This window comes from Theobroma cacao, chromosome 3 (genome assembly GCF_053813885.1).
Source record: "Theobroma cacao isolate CCN51 chromosome 3, ASM5381388v1, whole genome shotgun sequence".
Lineage (NCBI taxonomy): Eukaryota > Viridiplantae > Streptophyta > Magnoliopsida > Malvales > Malvaceae > Theobroma > Theobroma cacao.
The window spans coordinates 7928125-7949962 of record NC_142641.1 but is presented as its reverse complement, the minus strand read 5'-3'; the positions used below and the strand labels follow the sequence as shown (position 1 = coordinate 7949962).

Below are 21838 nucleotides of genomic sequence, written 5' to 3'. Positions count from 1 at the left end.
AAAATAAAATATAATATATGATATTCTATTAAGAAATGAAAATAAAATATATGACATTCAAAATATATTTAAGAAATGATATTGTATAAAAATTAACAATAAAAAAATACAACTATGTCAAACTTGCATTTTAATACATAGAGGTAATTCTAAAAATTAACATTATGTTTCCAGTAAAGTACTTATAAACCAAACGTTATAATATTATCTTCCTTGCATTTTAATCATTACTTTACTTATATACCGAACATTGTAAATGTTATCTTTATTGCAATCACATTACTTCCAATCACAATTTTGCAATCACATTATACTATAAGGTACCAAACACCACCTAATTGTTGACCCATTTAGAGTGCTAGATGGGGGTGAATAGCATTAAAAATTTTCTACTCAGCCTTTTAAAGCTTGAAGAGCTCTTAATCAACTAGATGAATGGAAGGATTAGAACTTGTTAAGATTACAAGACACCAAGTAAGGAAACGTAAAAAGAAGTGGACAATGCAAGAGTATTTATAATGGTTCGGTACTCTTGACCTACATCCACTATCTTGATCTCCCAATTAAGGATTTTCAACCCAATTTCACTATACTGGTGGAATTAATAGCTTCCACCAAGCTTTTACAAGGTGAGCTTCTAACCCAAGCTCTAATCCCTTACAACAAGCTTTACAGTACTTTCCACACTCTAATTTCCTAAGGAAAAAGAAGAAAAAGAAATACAACTAAGTACCTTTACAAGTTTGGAAAGATTACAATCAAGCTTAAACACTTTTTCTAGATTTGGAATGAAAAACATGTGTTTTTGGTGAAGAATGCTTAGCTTTTTGCTCAAAGTAGTCTTTTCTCTTCAAAACTACTTTCTTTGACAGTTGGAGCTTCCTTTTATACTTGGGGAGTTAGATTTTCTATTAAAGACAGTTTCTAGCCATTAGAAACAACTCTGATGCACTTCTAGCCATTAGTTTGTCCTCTAGTGTTTAAATTCAAAAAGGTAGATAGACTTCAGTTAACCGATTACATGCAGTTCTAACTGATTACAGCTTCTTTGCTTTACACTATCGTACTACTATGTTCTCTACTCTAATTGATTACAAGAGGCTCTAATCGATTACGAGTTTTCTATCTTCAAACTTTTCTTCTTCAGCAAATTTCTTCTAACTGGTTATGGCAAGCTCTAATCGATTACAAACCTTTTGTTTTCACTTCTCTACATAGCAATCTTCCTCTAATTGGTTAGCTCTTCTCTTAACTAATTGAAGTTTTACTTCTTTAAACCATAACCGATTAAAATCACCTTTAATCAACTAGAAGATCTTCGAATTTTGAACTTCTCCATTTTGGCTCCCTTCAACAGTCAACTATGTTTTCAAACTTGTTTTTGGCGCTTGAAGATACTAGAACCTTGTGCTCTAATCGATTAACCACACCTCTGAACCGATTAGCATATTTTTGTTTTGCTTCAGCTTATCACACAGCCATGCTTTAGTTGATTAAGGTCCCTTAATAATCAATTAGTAGGGTCTTGTTTTTGTTCATTATTTGCTCTTTCCTTCTTAAATGATTAACTCTTTATTAAACTTAGCAAGCTCTTTAACTTGCTTGGAATTAACAGTTTTGTTAGGGGTATAAAATTAAATCCTACACACTTAAATAGTGAAGTTAGATATTAATGAATGAGGAATGTTTTGTTACCATCAACAGCACATGGAGTCAACATTCTCCCCCTTTTTTGATGATGACAAAACACCCTTAGATTAAGAGTGTAATGTCTGCAAATGAAAATAATATTTTGTGTAGTTTTGAGGATTGCTCCTCTTGAGTATGTGCTCTCCTTAAATATAAGCTCTAATAAAATTATCCAATATAAGGCCATTCAAACACAAAAGCATATATATACATATATGAATGTATATATTCAATATTTAACCATTCAGTATAAGTTCAACATAAAAATATAAAAACTCAGCACAACATAAGCCACATAGCCTATATAAACATAGTTCAGCACATAACACCTTCATATAAACCACACAACCATTGTTCATAAAAAAAAAAGCATACCAAAGCAAAAACAATAAAAGCATAACTTAAGGATTGAGTTCATCATTCCTATCAGCTCTACTTTTTAATCTTATTTTCTTATCTTTTTATTTTTCTCTCCTTTTTTGGCATCATAAAAAAGGTTCTAATATGAACCAGATGAAAGTGAGGGTTCGTCAGTGCCAAAATAAATATTGAGAAGTTTAGGAGAGAAGCAGGATGGAGAGTTTGATGAAATAGATAGGGGGTCTACAGATTTAGAAGATTGTTGGGTGCAAATCAATGCTAGTCTTGCAGACTTTTTTCTTGTGAAAGTTTTGATCTTGGTGGCCATAGTTTCTTGCCTTTACCAACAATTTTCTTTCTTATAGGATCAGTGTTAATAGCATTACCTTTGTTTGGATATGCTTTTTCTAGAGTTTGTTCTATTTTTAATAGAGTTGATTGAGCTTCTTAATGCATCATTGCTTGTTAGTGTGCTTGGTTAGCTTTAGCTTCATTGATGATATCTCTTGTGAAGTCAGAAATGAGAATCTCTTCAAATTCTGTAAGGGAGCTCACAACACTTTTTGTAGCATTTGAATGATCTTTTTCAACTTGAGGTTCTTTCTCTTTCTCTTTTTCGTTTTCTTTCTCATTCTTTTCTATGGTGTGTTCTTTTTCTTTCTTATGTGCTTCAATGGGTGGTTGTTTTTCTTTTTCTTGTTCTTCTTGTTTAGCATTCTTCTTTCCAAATTCCTCATTTCCAATTTGAGTCACATTTGGATTTTCTGGTATTTCCTTTTCAATTTCCCTGTCATGACTAGAAGTAGCACTTTCAAATTATTTTGTAGTAGTCCTCTCACTTGATTAACTTGTAGTAGAGATTGGGGCTTCGGGAACTTTGGTTTCCTTAGTTGGATTCAACAAAGCTTCAAGCTGTTGAAGTTTTTCTTCAATCTTTACAATCTTTTCAACTTGATCAATCAACTTCCCATCAATTCTCTGCAAGACATAAAGCATCATGTCACTTTGAATAGGGGGTTGATTAGCCATGGTGAAAGGTGTTGAAGGACTACCAGTTGAAAGGGGCAGAGGTGTACGTTTTGTGATCTTAATACACTCGTTCCTCTCTATCTTGTACCCCATTTTCAATACATTACCCAGGAATATTCTCTAATCCTTGTTCCTTATGAGATCAGATTGAAATCTTCCACTCCAAATTCTTTTCTTTTTCACTAAGGCTGTAAGGATATTGCCATATGGTAGAATTGCTTTGTCCTTGAGTGTAGTTGTTTTGATTTTTTCCACCATGTATCTTCTCACATTCAATGGGATTTCATTGAAAACAGCCTCCATTAGCCACAGATCCTGTGCACTCACATAACTAAAGCTACTACTTCTTCCATAGAGAATAGTTGCTATAAAATAATGAAGAATTATGAGCTGAGCATTTTTTATCTCACTGACATAACTTTTAGAGGGAAACTTCTCCCTCTTTCTAGTGATAACTTCCCACAGATGGTTCGGCTTATATTTCTTTGGCATTTTCTATTCTCCTACTTAAAATTCAATCTTAAGGAATTCTTTTAAAACTTGAGCACTAATTTGAAAATCTTCACCATCTTAAAACACATTTGATCGATCCTTTACAAGTTGTTCTTCTTCTTCCAGTTCAGTTTTGTCAATAGCTGTACTGGAATATTGTTCCTCAATCAGAGTTGGACTAAACATTTTATCTCTAAATGTACTCATATATCTTAATTTCAGCGATTCAAAATATCCATCCAAATCTTCTTTTACTCCCAGTAAATCATTAAAGCTATCCCAATCAAATAATTTTCCACAGGAAATTGTGGTATTCTTCATTCTCCTAAATTTATCAGCATGTATGTCATTTCAAAATTGAGAAGAAGAAGAACTAGTACTTTTCCTTGTCGTAGCTCTTGCATCCGTCGATCCTTTTTTTTTCTTTGTCATTTTCCTTTTGCTTCCCTTTTTCTTCTTTGCTAAATGTCTTTTGATTTTTCATATCTTTTTGGGAAAATGTGATGAAGAATCATCAGTTTTCTTTTTACCTTTTCCCTTTTCGGCTACCTTGTGAGTGAAAGAAGTTTTTGCTATGGGTTTTTCTTTCTTAAGGTTTCTCAAGTGTAAGAGGAAAATATGGAAAAGAAAATCTAAGGTCCCTTGGGTATTTGATTTTCAATGTAACTAATTCACTTAGTAGGTGGGTGGTCTTTTATGGGGAGTTATAATCACATCCACGTTTTGAGTGGGAATTATCCTGTACCACCTATTTAGTTTTTTTTTTTAAATTCTCGCATGATAGCTTTTCTCTTTCATAATTATCCTCTAATCAATTAAGGAAGCCTTAATCGATTACTGTGTTTCTGACTTGAAAACCCTTTAACTACCAGACTTGCATTAATCGATTAAAGGAGTTGCTAACTAATTATTACCTTACTGACTCAAGTTAACTCCCATAATGCAGAACTGTTTTAATTGATTAGGGAAATCCTTAATTGATTAGAATGAATCTTATCTTCCATGTAAGGTCCTTTAGCTAACCAAAAATATTGACTAATCAATTACACTAAGCAATAGACACTATCATCATGCAACATATATATCATCAAAAACATCATCACTTCAACATAATTCATATTTCACTAGTATCAGTTATCCTTAAATCTCTCTTAATTCTACAAAAGTGTTCTTCATTCAATGGTTTTGTGAAAATGTCAGCTAGTTGATGCAAGGTGTCTACAAAATCTATCTCAATATCTCCCTTAAGCATATGATCTCTACTGAAATGATGTCTAATTTCAATGTTCTTGGTTCTAGAGTGTTGAACAGGGTTTTTAGGGATATTTATGGCACTCACATTGTCACAGTAAATAGGAATTTTATGCATAGTCATTTCAAAATCATTTAGTTATTGTCTAATCCAAAGAATTTGTGCACAACTACCTAGTGATATATACTCAACTTCAGCAGTTGATAAAGTAACAGAATTTTATTTCTTGCAAGACCAAGACAAATGCATGTTTTCAAGGAATTGACATGTATCACTAGTGTTTTTTCGATCAGTTTTACCATCAGCAAAATCAGCATCAGAATAGCCACAAAGATTGAAAAATGAACCTTTTGGATACCATAAGCCTAAGCTTTGAGTATCCAAGAGATATCTGAAACCCTTTTTACTGCAATCAAATGTGATTCTTTAGGACATGATTGGAATCTTGCACATAGGTATACATTAAATAAAACATCAGGCCTACTTACAGTTAGGTAAAAAGGTGAACTAATCATGCCTCTATAGAGCTTTTGATCCACATTTTTCCTTTTGTCATTTTCGTCAAGCTTTGTGGAAGGGGTCATAGAAGTTCCAATTAATTTCATATTCATCATTCCAAATTTCTCTATCATTTCTTTAGTGTACTTTTCTTGGTTGATGAATATTCCATCCTCACATTGCTTGATTTGTAGACCACGGAAGAACTTTAGTTCTCCCATCATGCTCATTTCAAATTCTCCCTACATTTCTTTAGCAAAATTTTCACAAAACCTTTCATTAGTAGCACCAAATACTATATCATCAACATAAAATTGAACAACAATCAAATCAGTCTTATTTTTCTTAATAAACAAAGTATTATCAGTATTTCCCCTAGAATATTCTTTTTCAATCAAAAACTTAGAATGTCTTTCATACCAAGCTTTAGAAGCTTATTTTAATCCATAAAGAGCTTTATGCAATTTATATACATGATCAATTTTATCAAACACTTCAAAACTAGGAGACTGTTCAACATATACCTCTTCTTGTATAAAGCCATTAAGAAATGCACTTTTAACATCCATTTGAAACAATTTAAAGTTCATAAGCATGCATAGGAAAGTAAAAGTCTAATAACTTTTAGTTTAGCTATAGGAGCAAAAGTTTCATCATAATCAATACCTTCTTCTTGATTACAGACTTAAGCAACTAACCTTGCATTATTTCTTACCACATTTCCCAACTCATCCATCTTGTTCTTAAATACCCATTTTGTTCCAACAATTGGATGGTTAGTTGGCCTTGGAACTAAGGTCCAAACCTTGTTCCTTTCAAATTGGCCCAATTTTTCTTGCATTGCAATCATCCAACTATCTTCCTTTTCAGCTTCCTATTTGTGATATGAATGCTAGACACTCACAAGCTTCTCTTAATCCCCTTCTAGTTTTGACACATTTCGAGGGATCATCAATGATGAGTTCTTGAGGATGGTTACTTACAAATCTCCAGCTCCTAAGAAGATCATTATGTTGTTCCTCAACTCTTTGCAAGTCATCTAATGGTGGTTTATCATCATCTTTTTTCTATGAGCTCTTTTCATCATTTTTTTTTTTGCCATCCAAGCTCATTGTCTTTATTTTCTTCTTAATGTCATCTGCATCATCATCATCAAGTACTACCTTTCTTTGTGTGGCATTAGTCTCATTAAAAACAATATGAATTGACTCTTCTATAATAAGAGTTTTGTTGTTAAACACTATATATGCTTTAGAGTTCAATGCATAGCCCAATAAGATTGCCTCATCACTCCTAGCATCAAATTTTCCCATGGTGTGTTTTCCATTGTTTAAAACAAAGCATTTGCATCCAAAACTCTTTAAGTGAGAAATATTTGGTTTTCTTCCTTTATAAATCTCATAAAGGGTTTTTGAAATCATGGCTCTAATGGAAACTCTATTCAAAAATTAAGCTGCAGTATTCACTACTTCAACCCAAAAGTATTTTGGCAAGTTATTTTCGCAGAGCATTATCCTTGCCATTTCTTTCAAGGTCCTATTTTTTTTTTCAACAATTCCATTTTGTTGTGGAGTTCTATGAGCAAAAAAATTGTGATCAAAACCATTTTCATTACAAAAAATTTAAAGTTTATCACTTTCAAATTCACCACCATGATCACTCCTAACACTAACAATGGTGAGACCTTTTTCATTTTGAACTCTTTTACAATGTTTAACAAAAATTGACAATGCATCATCTTTATAAGCAAAAAAATATTCCCATGTATATATAGAGTAATCATCTACAATAACAAAGCCGTATGACTTGCCTCCTAGACTAGTAATAGTGATTAATCCAAACAAGTTAACATGCAATAGTTCAAGTGGCCTAGAAGTTGCTATGACTTTCTTGGATTTAAAGGAACTTCTAACTTGTTTTCCAAATTGACATGCTTCACAAACCTTGTCATTTTCAAATGATATCTTTGGAAGTCCAATGACCAAATTTTTTTTCAAAAGTTTTGGAATTGTGTGCATACTAACATGTCCTAGCCTTCTATGCCACAACCAACTATCACAAACATCATTAGCAATAAAGCATGATTCATTAGTCTTAATTTTATCAAGACAAATGACATACATATTTTTAATTCTTTTGCCAATCAATGCTACTTTGTTAGTGTTAACATCAATTACTTGACATGCATGGGAATCAAAACATATGCATGGGAATCAAAACATACTCTAAAACCTCTATCACGAAGCTGACTAATGCTTAGCAAATTATGTTTTAAACCTTTAACAAACAAGACATGCTTGATTTGTGTTTAAGATGTATTACTAATGGTTCCAATTCTTTAGATAATACCCTTGGAGTCATCACCAAAGGAAACACTACCACACTTCTTCCTATCAAGCTTAGTAAATAAGTTTTCATTGCCGGTCATATGTCTCAAGCAGCTATTATTTAAATACCAAAGTTGCTTTTTCTTTGGTTGAGCTTCAAAACATTAATCTTTTTGTCCTTGCTCAATCTATAAAACAAATTTTCATTTTATCTCTAAATGTACCCATACTTTGATGGGTCCTTAAGGGTTAACAATCACATGGGATCCTTTTGGAACCCAAACCAATTTGGTTCTGGGAAAAATTCTACTAGAATGGAAACATTCATAGAACAAATGACCTTTCCTATCACACATATAATAATGACATGAGACAGCATTAATTTTCTTTCTAAGGCTTGTTTTTCTTTTAAACTCTTCTTCATCTTTTGATTTAAATTTTAGTTTTTCTTCTTTATCAACTTTAAGTGCATCATTTTCATCAACAATTCTTTGTAATTCTTAACTTTTACTTTCCAATTCAAGCTTCAAGAATTCAAAATAAGTTTTGGATTGTTCTAGTTCAATTTGAAGCATTTTTTTTTATCAAAAATAGAGTTGTACTCATGCTTGATTTTTTCTAAGTTTTCATTCAATACAACAGCCTTTTTCTTCATAGTCTTATATTTTAGAGCAAGTTTTTCAAATTTAGCATATAAACAATCATATTCATCTTGCAAATCATCATAGGAAATATCACATGAATTAAAAGTTACCTCAATTTCTTCTTCCTTTGCCATCAAATAGAAATTGGCTCTTTTTTTTAATTTTTCTTTTTCTTCTTCTAAACTTGATGAATCACTAACAGACCATGTTGTTACCACCATTGCTCTTTTTGATTTCTTCATTTTCTTTTAGGTTTCTTTATTGAGTAATGGGCACTCTGATTTGAAGTGTCATAATTTTTTGCATTCAAAACACACCATTTCATCATTCTTGCTAAAATCACCCTTGTGCTTATTGTTCCAAGAAAGACCTTGATCCTTATTGTAATTTTCTCTCCTAAACTTTTTGCCTTTTAGGCCTATTAGCTTTCTAAATTGTTTGGGCATCATGGGTTGCTCTTCATAATCATCACTTGATAGCTCTTCTAATTCCTTCTCAAGTAAACTAATCTTGAGTGCCAAATGTTTCTTCTTCTCTTTGGCTTCTTTCTTTTCCTCTTCTTTTTTTTCTTTTATTTCAAGTTCATATATGAGGAGTGAGCCACAAATTTTATCAAGTGTGACCACATTGAGATTTTGGCCTCTCGAATAATTGTGACTTTAGATTTCCAACTCTTGGGGAGACATCTAATTAATCATTTTACTAGCTCATGTTCAGGAATGGTTTTGCCAAGTTGATTGAGCTTGTTTAGAATATTAGTAAACCTATTAAACATGGTAGTGACATCTTCACCCGGTTTCATTTTAAACATTTCATAATTATAGATGAGTAAGGTAATTTTGGACTCCTTTACTTGTAATCTCCCCTCATGAATGACTTTAAGGTTTTTCCAAATCTCTTTAGCTGTTGTACAGCTAGAGATTTTGTTGAATTCTAAAGGAGTGAGTGCACAATGAAGGGTGTTGATGGCTTTAAAATTTGTTTGGACTTTTTAACATTAGCTTCAGTCCACTCAGCTCTAAACTTAGGCATTTTTTCACTAGTGACAAAACTAAGTGAGGTGGGAACATAAAGTTCTTTTGTAATAACATCCCGCATTTCATAGTCAAGGGCTTTAATGTATATGGACATCTTAGTGCTTCAATAGGCATAATTTGATCAATCAAATAGAAGAGGCCTATTTGTGGATTGACCCTCAGCAACAACTGACTTTTGCAAAGCCATGTAGTTCTTCCCTAAGGATGTTAGGCTATAATTTTGAGGGTATGGCTCTGATACCACTTGTTGGTTCCATTGGAGTGATAAAGATGGGTGAATAGCACTAAAAATTTTTACTCAACCCTTTAGAGCTTGAAGAGCTCTTAATCAACTAGATGAATGGAAGGACTAGAACTTATTAGGATTACAAGACACCAAGTAAGGAAAGATAAAGAGAAGTGGATAGTGCAAAAGTATTTATAGTGGTTTGGTCATCTTAACCTATATCCATTACCTTGATTTCCCAATCAAGGATTTTCAACCGAACTTCACTATACTAGTGGAATTAACAGCTTCCACCAAGCTTTTATAAGGTGAGCTTCTAACCAAGCTCTAATCCCTTACAACAAGCTTTAGAGTGCTTCCCATACTCTAATTTTTCAAAAAAAAAAAAGAAAAATAAGTACAACTAAGTACTTTTACAAATATAGACAGATTACAATCAAGCTCAAACACTTTTTCTGAATTTGGAATGAAGAACAAGTATTTTTGTTGAATAATGCTTGGCTTTTTGCTCAAAGTAGGTATTTTCTTTGACCGTTGGAGTTTTCTTTTACACTTGGGAAGTCAAAATTTTCTATTGGAGACAATTTCTAGCCGTTAAAAACAACTTTGATGCACTTCTAGTGTTTAAATTCAAAAGGTAGACAAATTTTGGCTAATCGGTTACAGACAACTCTAACTAATTACAGTTTCTCTACCTTGCACTGTCTTGCTAATGTGTTCTCTACTCTAACTGATTACAGGAGGCTCTAACCCATGACAAGTTTTCGTCTTTAAACTTCTCTTCTTCAGCAAACTTCCTCTAACTGGTTATGGCAGGCTCTAATTGGTTACAAACTTTTTATGTTCATTTCTCTACACAGTAGTCTGCTTTTAATTGGTTAGCTCTTCCCTTAACTAATTGAATCTTTACTTCCTTCAACCATAACCAATTAAAATCACCTTTAATCAACTAGAAGATCTTTGAATTTTAAACTTCTCCATTTTGGCTCCTTTAATAGTCAACTATATTTTTAAACTTGTTTTTGGGGCTTGAAGGTAATAGGACCTTGTGCTCTAACCGACTAACCAAGCCTCCTAATCGATTAGCATATTTCTATTTTGCTTCAACTTAACACAGTTATGTCTTAGCTGATTAAGGTCCCTTGATAATAAGTTATTGGGATTTTGTTTTTGTTCATTATTTGCTATTTCCTTCTTAACTGATTAACTCTTTATTAAACTTAGCAAGCTTTTTGACTTGCTTTTAATTAATAACTTTGTTAGGGGTATAAAATTAAATTATGCACACTTAAATAGTGAAATTAAACATTAATGAAAGAGAAATGTTTTGTTAATATCAAAAACATATGGAATCAACACTAATATCATTATAGCTAAGTGTAAGGTGGCGTTTGGTACTTTACAATGCTATGTGATTACAGGTAATGTGATTGCAGGAAAAATAACATTACAGTATTTGGTATACAAGCAAAATAACATTACAGGGAAGATAACATTGTAGCGTTTGATTTACAAGTACTTTGCTGTGAATGTAATGTTAATTTTTATAATTACCCCTATTTATTAAAATACAAGTTTAATATAGTTGTATTTTTTATTGTTAATTTTTATATAATATACTTTGTTGTGAATGTAATGTTAATTTTTAGAATTACCCCTATTTATTAAAATACAAGTTTAATATACTTGTATTTTTTATTGTTAATTTTTATATAATATCATCTCTTAAATATATTTTTAATGTCATATATTTTATTTTCATTTCTTATTATAATTTTATATATATTTTATTTTCATTTTTTTAATATAAATTTTTATATTACATATTTTATTTTAATTTCTTTCACCTATATTATATAAATTATAATTTCTTATATTATATTTTATTTTAATTTCTAATTTTTATATTATATATTTTATTTTAATATTTTTTATTTCAATTATAATATTACAAAATATTTTTAACAAAGTAATAAAGTTGAAAAGTAAAAATATATTTAATAATATTGTAGAGTGCAATATAATATGATTGCATTAGTTTTGAACTGCAATCACATTATATCTCTTGATTGTAATGTGATTGCATTGCAATCTTATATGGCAGTGAATGTACTCTCACTTTCCTTATATCAAATGCTACCTAAATGTGAAGTTGATCTACTTAAGCCTCAATTACTTCATCATACATGTTTCATTTACCTTTCACTTCCTCTAGGATTGATCCTATAAACCCTAGGATTAATCTCACTTGGAAAATATTATCTTCTTCTTTTGTGGGATTGATTTGAATTGATCACACAAAATATCATTATTTTGTTCAACTAGTTTCCACCAAAGCATTATTAAACTACTAAACTATTTGTGTTTTAAAAAAAATACTATTCAACTATTTGTCTTTTTTTTTATCTCTTTATTCATTATTCTTTTTTCCCACAGAGCATTATTAACTAATTTTATTCAACTATTTCATAAAGCTCATCTCATCTATAATTATTTTTATTAAGATAATATAATTTTAATATAATACGAAATAATTAAGGTCAATTAAAGAACAAATTTGTTATATAAACTAGAAAATAAAGTCTTCACACATAAAAACATTTGATTTCTTTTAATTTCAAATTTACGATTTATTCACTTAATAAATTAATCAATATAATAATATGATGAGAAATAATTAACAAAAAAGTTTTAATATAAAAAGTATTTTAAATGTTTTGTATAATTGATGAATATTGATATTTTTATTTTATCATTGTAGAAAAATATTGAAGAGGTAAAAATTTTTGATAATGAGTCAATGTAGAAAATATTCTCGATAATTTATTTAGATAATAAAAAATATTAAAATATTAAATAAATAATTTACACAATTTTTTTTAACGTGTTATTTTCCTATTACTATATCAATAAGACCAGTTGAGGGTTGTTTTGTTTGAAGTTTGAATATTCAAATCTCCCGCTCCAATAACACATGACCGTTGGAAGGAAGCACTGTCCTTCCCTTTTTCTTCTGCTTATTGGTCAGTCATTTTGACAAACAGACAGAGTCACTGCTTTGTTTCCCATTTCTATCATTTGCAGCCACTGTTATGTTGATCAGACTCAGAGTAGTTTAGTTATCTGAGAAACCAAATGGGAAGGCTTAGAGTCAAATCCGACTACGAAACTCTTAGGAACGCTCGCATTGTTGAGAACCAGGTCCATCTCGCCTTTCTCTTATAGTAAATTGCACTCTTAATTTTTTCCCTTTGTCTTTTCCTTTTATGGATCATGATCCTGAAATCTGATACAGGCTCGATTAGCTTCTCTGGGACTGCACAAAACCATCTCCGAGCTCCGATCGATTGTTTCTTCTGCAAAATCAGAGAAAACCCAGCTCAGAAAATGGCAAAAGAAAGACTACGAAATCACGCCTTTGCGCCGCTCCAATCGTTTGAAACGAACTCCTGCTGCCTCAACTTGCACAAGCAATTTTTTGCGGCGCTCTAGCCGGCTCAGAGGTGAAAAAGATTCCGTTGAGTCCTCGTTTCTGACAATATACATATATATATATATATATATACACTAATAGTTCCCATTTTTTATTTAATATGAAAAGGTAGTGACATTGGCGAAGAAAATGGGAGTAATTCATCTTCGGGCGAAGGTGAAGAAAAAAGGCCTGCAAATGCGCCATTGGTGAAGACATATGGTGCCAGGCATCAATTATCGCCTAAGGATTCTGCTCGGCGCTGCCGTCGCAAGGAGGGGAGGGGCTGCGTCTACAACTCTGTTTTTGGAATTTGCTGCCATTTCTGCAGGTTTATTTCTCTATTTTTGTTCCCCTGGTTGGGTTATTTCAGCATTCTTATCACGAGATCTAGCTGTCAGTCAGTTTAATGCAGTCTCTAAAAATGGCAATACCAATACAAGAATTATGCTATTGGCAATTTCCTTCACGATTCATTACTCTCTGCAGTTGCATTTTGTTCATTTGCTCATCTTTAACAATCATGACTTTTCTTTCTATTTTAATTGCTTTCATACTTTGGTTTTTACTTTTGGAAGTAACAAAAGAAAAGCTTGTTTGGGAATAAAGATAAGAAACCATAAACCCAATATTTTTGAAGAATTAAAGATAAAAAATGCGTTCTTTTAAGATAACAAAACCCATGATTTTACCGTTAACATGCAAATATGCAGGCAAAAGACATTGTGTGCTGAGGAAGACTGCAAGCGATGTGGTAATCTTGATGTAAATCAGCCGTGCATAGGTTAGTTTTATCAATGGAACCACTTGCTCACTTCTTCATTCTAAACTAGATTAAGTAATATTATTAACCATTTTCACAATATATATATATATATATATATAAATGTCAAACAGGAAAGACAGATTGTTCAGTTTGTCACTCTAGCAATGGTGTTCTCTGCCGGGCTTGTCTCAAGCTCAGGTACGGTGAAGGTAAGATCAGTACTTTAGATACAGAACAAAAAACAGATTACGATTTTGTGAAGAAGAAAAAATGTGGAAGTGGTGATTTTTGATGTTGTGATGATGTTATAGTCTTACAAAAATACCATAGCCAAGCAAGGAAAGGAAATAGTTTACAGGCTACTGTTTTCATTTTTTGTCAGAACTGGAGGAGGTAAGAGAAAATAAGGAATGGATGTGCCCTCACTGCATAGAAGAAAAAGGGATTAACCCTTATTGGATATGTAACAGGTACGTGACTCACCATTTTTCTGTGTGTGTGTGTGATTGAGAATTTGTGTTGTTCTCTGATTCATTTTTGCTCTATTAATAGTTCAATATGCTTGAAGAATCGAAGGATGGCTCCAACTGGCATAGCAATATACAGAGGTTTGTCTTAATACCTGTCTTCCTCGACTGGCTAAGCATTTGCAACTGATAATACTGAGTTCATTGTTTTTTCCTTATCTCATCAAATTCAAAGCACTGGAGCTGGGATACAAATCCGTTGCACATCTGCTGATGGATGAGCTTCAGCGTAGAGATCCTTCTTGATTGAGATGCAGCCAGTCACTAACAGCCTAACAAGTACTTACAGCTTCCCTTTTAGGTATGGAAATCTACATTTCTGTAACGGAATGACTGTACTTGATACCAACTTTTCTATCAATTTACCTGTTATTTTCAATCATGTTTAACGATGCCATGTTCTTGCTCAAGTGTGGCAAAGAACTTTCTCTTCAGAAAATTTTCTCTAGATTCCAAACATTGTAAAATAACATTTTGTTATTTAGAACACCAAACTTTGGAAACTGAGTATCCATTAATCTTTACAAAAGTGACCTTGTATGATCATATGTCAAAAAAACATCTTTTGTCACAGAACCGTACGTTTCAATGCATACTAGCTAACCTGTTGCGAGACAAGGACAAGAAGCCCTTGAGGCCCAAGGAGGATCTCGTTAAGGAAACTGACCAATCCGAACCACACTACAGGAGTTACATCCACTCCTCCAAGAGGTGGAATCAACTTTCTGGTTGCCATAAGAAATGGTTCAGTGGGAGCATAAGCAATGACATATGGAAATTTCTCCAGTGGAAGCTTAGGGTACCAAGACATCACTATTCTCAAAATAAATAGGAAGGCAAATGCTGAGAGAAAGGGCCCTAAAATACTAATTGCCAGTTTAGCTGTGGCAGGATCCAAATCAGCCAGTAACAATCGCCTAGTGAGATCTGAGCTAACTTCTGGTGATACTTGCATATGGAGATTAACATTTCTTGCAATACCAAATATGTATGGTGGCTCCCCTGAAATGATTAACTTGGATGGCATGAGTTCAATAGTAGAAATGTTAGCTCCTTGGCAACAATATGTACTGGACCGTGAGACTCGATGGCCTTGATATGAACTTCTCCTGGTAGGATATTTGAATCCTTCCTGTGAAAGATAAATATTAAAGATCTAGAAACATAACAGGTGAAGTGCATGAATGTTAACACAAATGACAAACTTAGTTTGATAGTCTATATGATTTGACTCAATTTACTTTTCTTTTAATTTCCTTCTATTTCTCCTCATCCTCTAAAGTATTTGATGCGACTATAAATCTTCAACAGAGCAGTTGAAACTTATGATTTTCTGGCAAAATCCAACAATATGCAAAACAAAGTTAAATTCTCAAATTATGAAAGGAAATTTTCTAAAAGACCATGATCTCTACTATGCTCCGGATCAGTACCCAGTATAAATTGGGAGACCTGAGAGAATCTACTAGAAAAGAGAATAGGTTACAGTGGAAAATAATGAGACATGTAAATTTCAATACAGTAAAGGACATTGAGGAAAGTTTTGATTTACAAAAACTTTCCAATAGTTTAAGAATATAGGTTTCAGCTACACCATCTGAACTTGAATCACAACATTGCAAGGACAACAATAGAGGCCAAGGATGCAGACAATTCTATTAGCATGCAGAATCTAGTCCCATGGGAAAAGGATAACTGTAGGACTAATAGAAATGCTAGTACTCAATGATCAAGATACTACTAAGCACTACTATGGCATAGCAACATGATTTTGACATTACAGACAACGACGAGTATTAGAATCAGATAGCTACATCAGCAATGCACAGGTATCACACAACTATGGGGTCATAACCAATGTTAATTGAAGGATAGATATCAATGGCCTTTTGGAATTACGATCACCGAAGCCTTAGCAGGCCTTAAGGACACAGATTAATCAAGCTAACAAATAAGGATTCTGGACAGGCATAAAGGGACAGGAAAAAAAGTTTTCAAATACTATCCTGAGGTTATAATTCACATCAATGCCTTGATAAAATTAGAACAACTTTTCGAAGGATCTAAAGCAGAGGAGAACCAACCCTAAAGCAACAGAATTCAGCCAACTAGACATTCAGCAGCTTTGGATTGGAAGCTCATCAAGAAGAATAGCACACTCATCAATATGTTGCAACTGCTTTTTTGGGCTGAAGTAGATGCTCAAGTTAAAATTGACATGGTTTTTGTTGAGATTTTCAAGTTTTTAACTGTGTTTGAGGGAAGTTTTAGGCTGACATTGGTGTTGTGCACGACTAATATTGTGGTGAAGGGTGCTAGGTTGCTAGCATAGGGTATGAGGGTAAAAATATCCAATGGAATACCCTATGCTGATTTAAAGCAAGTAAAAGAAAGGAGGAAGAAAGGTATGGGGCATCAAGGTATGAAAAAACATAGCAAATAAACTTATCAACAGCGAAATTCGGCGAGCATGGCAAAGACAATTATATGGAAGCCCTTATAAAGAAAACCATATAAGGAAATTGCCAAGAAATTACAAGAAAATCATAGGAAGAATCCTTTGAATTCAATGTACAAATCCCTTCCACTATAAGCCATACTTCTTACCAAGCAATCAAATCCCTTCTCTCTAAGTCATACTCCTCCACAAGCAATTAGAAGGTGCCTCAAATTAAAACCTAAGATCACATAGTAGTAGCATATATAAGGATCCAAAAGAGGCACTTCAATAAATGCACTAAGCATCTAAACCGTTACTTGTATAGGAATATAGGAAAAGGTTGAAATAAAACAAAAAAATGTTAGACTAATTTAATATTCTCTCATAGAGATGTACTCCTACTTGCAACAAATCCAAAAGGACTGAGGAAGCTTATATCTGAAAATGAAATGGAAGTTCAAATATTTGAGTAAAGCAAGAAAGCAAGGGGTAATGTACTTCCTATATCATAGATAGAATGAGTTTTATTTTAATTTGAGAGTAATTTTCAATATTAAAATTTTAAAAATCAGTAAAAAAATATATTTCAATTTGTTGAGAAAAAAATCCACAGCACCAACAAGCCAACTACAAGCAAGTAATAAACAACAAGCTCATTGAAAGGGCAAAAACCCCAACAAAATCATAAAACTGCAAAATCGAAAAATTCTAAGCCTCTGTTTAGAAAAAAATGCCCATAACCTCCTATCCTTTCTATGCCAATCTAAACCTACCAATTCCAAGCTGTTCAAGTAGACACAATTGGTTTGTATAACCTGGCAGTGCCAATAGAAGTCCGTTTTGGGCTTGTGTTGCAGCAAATCTCAATTCTTCTACAAAACCCCTAATTATGGTGTTGGTGTCATCAAGAGGGAATGCCATTGCAGCGACCTAATAAAGAGGGTTGCAACAAATAGTATTCTTACTTGTTCATTCGAAAATATTTTCCTTTTAGCAATGCATTGCGTTCAGTCACTATGATAAACTTTTATTCTTATCATTTTGTTCATCTTCAGCCTTTCGTTCATTTAATATGGTTTTCGGCACTCAGACTTCTTTTTAATTTCCATAACTTTTTTATCGAGGCAGAATATAAAACAGCATAAATTTTGTTGAACTCTATTGATAGTATTGCACTTGCCCTATATTCTTCTTTTTCATGTTGTGTTGTAATGAAGCATTTACATAGGTCCTATCAGACACTGGGAAACGAACTATATATGATCGCCTTGGTGAGGCAGGTTTACAAAGAGGATATGATGAATCAGGCACTGCTTCACCGGAGGTAAGCTCATAGTGAAATCTACTGCTTACTGAAAGTATTGAATGACTAGTTTTATATTCACCAGTAATCTCACATCTACCACACCCTGCCCAACTGTTTTTTTTTTTTTTTTTCTGTTGGTGAATGCATAGGGGGTTAGGGTTGTTTTGTGGTGAACATGCTTAAAAATGAACTTCTACCCTGTACTTCTACCCTTAAAATACACAAATTAAAAGCAAACAAACACAAAGAATTGGCAAACAAAGCAGTTCAAAGTTAGTATCAAATTATCTAACAACACAGTGACAAACCATTCTCACTATCCCTTAAACTAGATTTGGTTACTTAAAAAACCAATTAATATGGTGTCGTTTACCAAACTAAAGACTGTTCTTCCTCACTCCCATCATTAGCAACATTATTGCAATGCATGCTCAAAAAGGAACAGCTCCAATACTGAAAATAGCTATTATCCCATGACAAATATGACCGTAATCATGCTGGGTAGTGAGGACTTACAAAGATAGCAGAATTCTCTTTCTTCACTATCAGAGGTCGCCATTCTGAATAAAATTTGAAAAATTAATAAAAAGAAAAGGAAATTAAGGGAGTTAATATTTGTTAGAGGAAATTCCCTGTTGGGTTTTTTCTTTCTCCCCCATCACTCTGGATTCTTCCTAGAATCACAGACCCTTAAGAAAAAAGAAGAAGAAGAAAGTAATGGTACCTTTAACGAGGATGTGGCTTAAAAGGTGAGAAGACGCTGCCATTGGTGAGAGCAGAATGAGAGAGGGAACGTTATCCTGTCTTGAATGGGTTTGGGTAACGTGAGAAATGCAGACAGAGAAAGTCCAAAGAGAGAGAGAAGGTAAGGTCACAATAAATAGAAGGACAAATGCCATAATACCCAAGCCCATCTCCTTTACAAGAAAAATCAATTAAACTTTTATAATTTTATATAATTTTATCAATTTAATTAAATTTTTATATTTTTATTTTAAATTAAATAAATTTTTATCATTAATCATTAATTAATTACTCTTAATCGAAATTAAAACTATCAATTTGATATGACGTCATCAATTAACGTGTTATTTGAAAAGATGACATTGTCAAGTAACAAATAAGATGATCAATATATTATTGATTGAATTTTTAATTGCTAACTTGAATTTTAACTTTTTATCTAGTCACATAATTTAAAATTATTGATTAATATTTTTAAAACAAAAAAAATCAAAATAACTTAATTGCTAAGCAATAAAATCAGTTGCTAAAGAACATTTAGGTGAAGTTTAGTATTTTATAAAGAAATATGATTGTTGAGAATGTGATTGGTGAGTATGTGATTGATAAGAAGGTAACCTTTTAGTTTTTTGTATAACATAAGAAAATGATGATTATAGAGAATGTGATTATTAAAAAGATAACATCGTAGTATGTGGTTTAAAAACATTTATTAGGAATGTAATGTAATTTTAGTAAATTACCTTTATATATAAAAATGTAAAATTAAATTAAATTATTTTATTTTTAATGTAATTTTTAAAATTTTCAACTTTAATCCTTAACATAATAAATAGATAAAAATAATATAATATTTAAATATTAATTATTAATATATTTTTTAAATAGTAACTTTATTAATAAAAATAGAAAAGAGTCATCAAAACACAATGGAACTCCTCACATCAGAAACAAAATCCAAGACAGGAAACAGAGTCAGAAATGCGAAAGGCACAGCAACGACAAAAGGTAGAAAGAAAGTCGAGGCAAACCATAACAGTAAGAAGAACAAAAATAAAACTGGAACGGTGTAACAATTTTTCCTTCCTCTTTAAAGATCCAAGAGGCACAATAAGCTTTGATTCAAACAAAAAAAAGGAATTGGCTCAAGGAATCTCATAAAGATTGAAGATGGTTCTGAAACCATAGCTAACCATTTTTCCTTTCTCACAGTTGCTCTTGGTAGATGAAGTGATTTATGATGGTAGAAACATGCGAAAGCCAACTTAAGCTTTGTTTGGGTGCTTCAGGTTAATACTTTTTGGCTTATGCTATTCTACTTTATGGTTTTGGTTTCTCCTGGAGAATCTTTTATTGCAACAACGAAAACTAAAATGGTCATTTTTGAGAGGAAATATCCATTTTCTTCCAAAAAAAGGAAAACAAGATTGAAGTTAAAACTATGATTGATAATATCCCGATTTGGAAAGAAGAAGAAATACAAGAGAAAATAGAAGAGAGGGCTTGACCGAAATTGCAATGGGATGACTTTACCTTGTACAAAACACAAATCAAACATTGTAATGTTATTTCCTGTAATAATTATAGGGAACTCACTAATCAAGTGCTATCCTATTTTAACCTTAACAAAGTCATTGGTTTCATATTTACTAGAGTATGCCTGTATGATGCACGCGTATAATATAAGCAAAACAATGTTTGCTGAAATATATTTACATTTCAATAATCATATGGTACTCATTGTATTTGTAAATAATCTAAGTATTAAAAAATAAACATAATGTTGAAAAGATTTATCAAAACCAACCTAAGTTATAAAGTAGTAGAAAAATGATAATATTGAAACAAACTAACAACTAAAAAGTATAGAATAACATTATAATACTTTTAAAAACTTATAAAATTCAAACAGGAGGAAAGGAAGAGCAGAAAACTTAAAAGCATAAAAACTTTACAACCAGTTGTATTTCACTCTTACAATACTCTTTTGAGAATAAAACAAATAGGTAAACAAAAATAAAAGATCATAATAAAATAAATAATATATACAATCAACTAATAATAAAGAAAAAGTAAACAACAACGAAAAATATTACTCAAGAGTAAATGAAAGAAAAACATTAACAATGTGTTCTATAGGCTGATATAAAAGATAAGCGAAGTTCAAATACGACAAAGATCTCTTGAAAAGCGTATTTCATAATTATTTGAAAATTTAAAGAAAATCCAAGGTGAATTATGGTATTCAAGTAATGTTTTCTCTTCACATTTACATATTATAAACTTGAAGAACGCATTAAAAACATATAAAATTAATCCAAAATTCAAAATCAAAGCTGAACCACAATATTTAATTGATTTTTTTAAGACATTTAAATATTGTAAGCGCATAAATGTTGCATAAAGAGCAACAACATATTGATCTACTTTTTATGATAACAGAGTTATAATAGATAAATAGTGTCCCAAAAACCTATATATCGATATATAGAACCAATAAATGAACAACATGAATAAGTTAATAAAACAGAAACAGAAGATTAAAGCAAACAAAAAGCAACATGGAAACATAAAAAAAAGTAAAATACCTTTACTCCCTAAGTTTTGATCGAAATTACATGGAGGTTTATTAGTTTTCAAAATAGAAACTTTGTCCCAAAAAAATATTTTTCGCTAGACATATAAGTCTAGCCGTTTGTCAACCGCTAATATTTTCGTCAACTTATGACATGATAAGGATAAAAAAATAATTTTACCCTTGATTAATTTTTAAAATTAGTATTATATAATTTTATTAATTTTTTTATTACTCAAGAAAAAAAGCCCCCCATCTGGGGAGCACTGGAGCTCCCTTGGGGAGCCCCGATCGAGCTTCTTAAGGAAGGAGCTAGGGAGCATTGATTGGTGCTCTTTATTTTTTTATTTTTAAAAAAATATAATAATAATTTTTTAAATTAATAGAGAAAGAAAGAACATTTTAGTCTTTTCATAATCTTTATTAATGGTGTTTGCACTCTTGAAGTAGAGTA

At 31.9% G+C, this 21838-nt stretch overlaps 2 protein-coding genes across 2 annotated transcripts; one reads left to right on the top strand and one right to left on the bottom strand.

Moving 5' to 3' along the window:
* The first annotated feature begins 12513 nt into the window (after positions 1–12513).
* On the top strand, positions 12514–14701 carry LOC18604396 (uncharacterized). Its single transcript, XM_018118525.2, has 8 exons — positions 12514–12755; positions 12850–13057; positions 13156–13357; positions 13740–13810; positions 13924–14001; positions 14175–14262; positions 14345–14400; positions 14495–14701. The coding sequence occupies exons 1-8, from the start codon at positions 12690–12692 to the stop codon at positions 14563–14565; spliced, it is 840 nt and encodes a 279-aa protein (XP_017974014.2). The 5' UTR covers positions 12514–12689; the 3' UTR covers positions 14566–14701.
* A 77-nt stretch (positions 14702–14778) lies between these two features.
* On the bottom strand, positions 14779–18941 carry CCB3 (cofactor assembly, complex C (B6F)). Its single transcript, XM_018118526.2, has 3 exons — positions 18790–18941; positions 18582–18625; positions 14779–15451 (listed from the first exon to the last, which is right to left on the bottom strand). Exons 1-3 carry the CDS (start codon positions 18830–18832, stop codon positions 14915–14917), a joined length of 624 nt encoding a protein of 207 aa, XP_017974015.2. The 5' UTR covers positions 18833–18941; the 3' UTR covers positions 14779–14914.
* Positions 18942–21838: the final 2897 nt, after the last annotated feature.